General features: G+C 36.4%; 1 protein-coding gene across 2 annotated transcripts in view; it reads left to right on the top strand.

Moving 5' to 3' along the window:
• LOC135219643 (proclotting enzyme-like) overlaps positions 1-2,500 on the top strand; it is a 172,670-nt gene that overhangs the window by 70,416 nt on the left and 99,754 nt on the right. For both annotated transcript variants that reach the window (XM_064256573.1, XM_064256571.1), the window contains exon 2: positions 1,445-1,903. In XM_064256573.1, the coding sequence (XP_064112643.1) occupies positions 1,471-1,903 (433 nt within the window). In that variant the 5' untranslated portion in view covers positions 1,445-1,470. The remainder of the gene's footprint in view (positions 1-1,444; positions 1,904-2,500) is intronic.

Raw genomic sequence — 2,500 nt, 5'->3', positions numbered from 1 at the left:
ATATAAATATATATATATATATATATATATATATATATATAATCAATTGGTGTTGAAGACAGGTGTTGAAGATATATATATATATATATATATATATATATATATATAGATATATATATATATATATATAATATATATATATATATATATATATATATATATATATATATATATATATATAAACATTTGGTGTTGAAAATAGGTGGTAAAAGTATTACCATTATTGTTTACAAGGTTACTAGTTTGATGCTGACCTAACCCACCCTCCCATCGCCCCTGCCCCCCTCCCCCACCTCCTCTAGGTCAACCCAACCGTAAATTGGGTACCCAGCGTCAGCTGAAGTTAAAAGAGGGGTCAAGGGGCTAATTATATTCTCCTTAATAAGATAAGGAGCAACGAATAGCTAATATCTTCGATGTTCTGTAGATAATACTACTCCATCGTCTTCTATTTAATGTACACAATCATACCGCCTCAAAAAGACATTCATTTGTCCTTTCATCTGTGCTTATCTTTTAAATGCATCTTTGTGTATCTACACTTTGTATTCTTCCATTCCAGTTTACTTCGCAATTACTACGCTAACAGTTAAACATGACTCTCCTGGAATGAGGGCTAATCATCTCATTCAACCCATCTTTTACTCCTGTGGACACTCCTATCTTCTTAACCTTTTTCTGAGATCCTGCAACCTGTCCAACCACACATTCTCGACGAGTAGTCATTCATACCATCTTCCAATCACTACAAATGTTAATTTAATCATTCAATGCCCCATCTCCATTGATTTAGTTTACCTTACAGACTTAACTTTTGCCATTGTTCACTTCCAATTTTTTCTTTTGTCCCACACTCTTTCACCAATCTACATAACATCTCTCGTCAATACTACTATCTAATACTTTATCATCCAGCAGCCTTTAAACACTCGCATTCCATCCACGACCCTGTCTCTTGTCGTTCAATACAAACTTGCACCATTTCCCATCACTTCCAAGATGAAATTCATAGACAGGCATGGAAATATAAAATTCCGTTTTGACTTCTACACCAAATGAGCCACTCTTCCGCTTTCATATATTGACAAAGGCATTTTTTATGAGCTCCACACAGCTCTTCCTCTATTAGACTTCTTTTCTCTGTCTTACTCTTTCCTTCAGTTTACCTACCTAAATTCTTATTTCGGAACATAATCTTTGATAAAACTATTATCTCCAAGAATGACATGAAAAAAGGTAAATTTAGTCCGAACTTGATCATTCCTTACTTTCTCCTCCCTCATACTGAAAGCTCAGTTCAGAATAAAATGTTCGAAAGCGTCGTATGAAAGGTTAATTGCTCCTTTAAAATGTTTTTGGTAGAATTTAGTATTTTTGATAAGTGCAGTATTCATTTTCTCCGTTATTTACAAACTCCTTTCTCTGATAATTTTCTTCTTTTCAGGTTACAGCAACCGAAACCGTCCTAAGATGACGAGGCACCGGAGAAATACAACCGACAATCAAACGAGCTACAGAAGCTCTCATGAAGAGATGTTGTCACCACCTGAAGATTGCTCGTCATCGCCGTCATTATCATTATCGCCATCATTATCCAGATCTTTTCCGTCATCTTGGAAAACCTCAGTGGCCATTAACCCAACGACTCGTCTGTTTAGAAGATGGAGTGTTTCTTTCTTCCTCTTGACAATTCTTCTGATGTCTTATCCTATGCCTTCCTCGTCGGCTTCATCTCGAAGAAGAGTCAACGCCCGTTTCCTAAATCTGACCGCCACTTACGACCGGGTGTACAGAGACCTGGATGCTGGCATGAGAGACCCCAAGAGATTGGACGCGGCGTTTCGGAGCGTCGACTTGGGTAGGGCGCGAAGCGTCTTCGACATTGCCCGTGCCATCATGCCAGGTGGGTTTTGCGCCTTGACCTAGTCTGTGAAAGTTATATTTTTTACAGTAGTTTTTTGATGTCATCTTCTCTGCCTTTTTTTTTTTTTTTTTTTTTTTTTTTTTTTAGAACATTTTGAATTGCCCAACTTGCCAGTTGTTGACAATCGAATTTCGCTGGTTAATATATTGGTGTTTATAAGCTCCGTATTCTGGTACCTCGGGCTTATTTATATGCCTGTCATTACCTCATCATTTTCTAGGTAGACATTTATTTGCTTACCAGAGATTTCCTGTTTAAAGTATTTATTTGGTGAACTGAAAATTAACAATAATGCACCATACTGATGCCTGTGTGCTTATATCTTAATGTAAAAAGTAACATATAGTAACCAGAGCATGTAAATAATGAATGATTGAGCGGTAGTTCATAACATTAAAATCTAGAGACCCTTGTGTATGCCAAGTCTAATCATCATCCGTCTGTAAGGTAAGAACTTTAATGTTTTTGTTGCATGCATATTTTCGTATTGCATGATATATTTGTTTGAGTTTTTTGAAACCCAATCCATTTTTGCGTTTTAATATTGAGAATGAAGGTCACGGGAAAAATCCCTAC

The sequence above is a fragment of the Macrobrachium nipponense genome, chromosome 1 (assembly GCF_015104395.2).
Source record: "Macrobrachium nipponense isolate FS-2020 chromosome 1, ASM1510439v2, whole genome shotgun sequence".
Classification (NCBI taxonomy): Eukaryota; Metazoa; Arthropoda; class Malacostraca; order Decapoda; family Palaemonidae; genus Macrobrachium; species Macrobrachium nipponense.
Note: the sequence above shows the minus strand (reverse complement) of the source record. Positions and strands in the feature narration are given on the sequence as shown.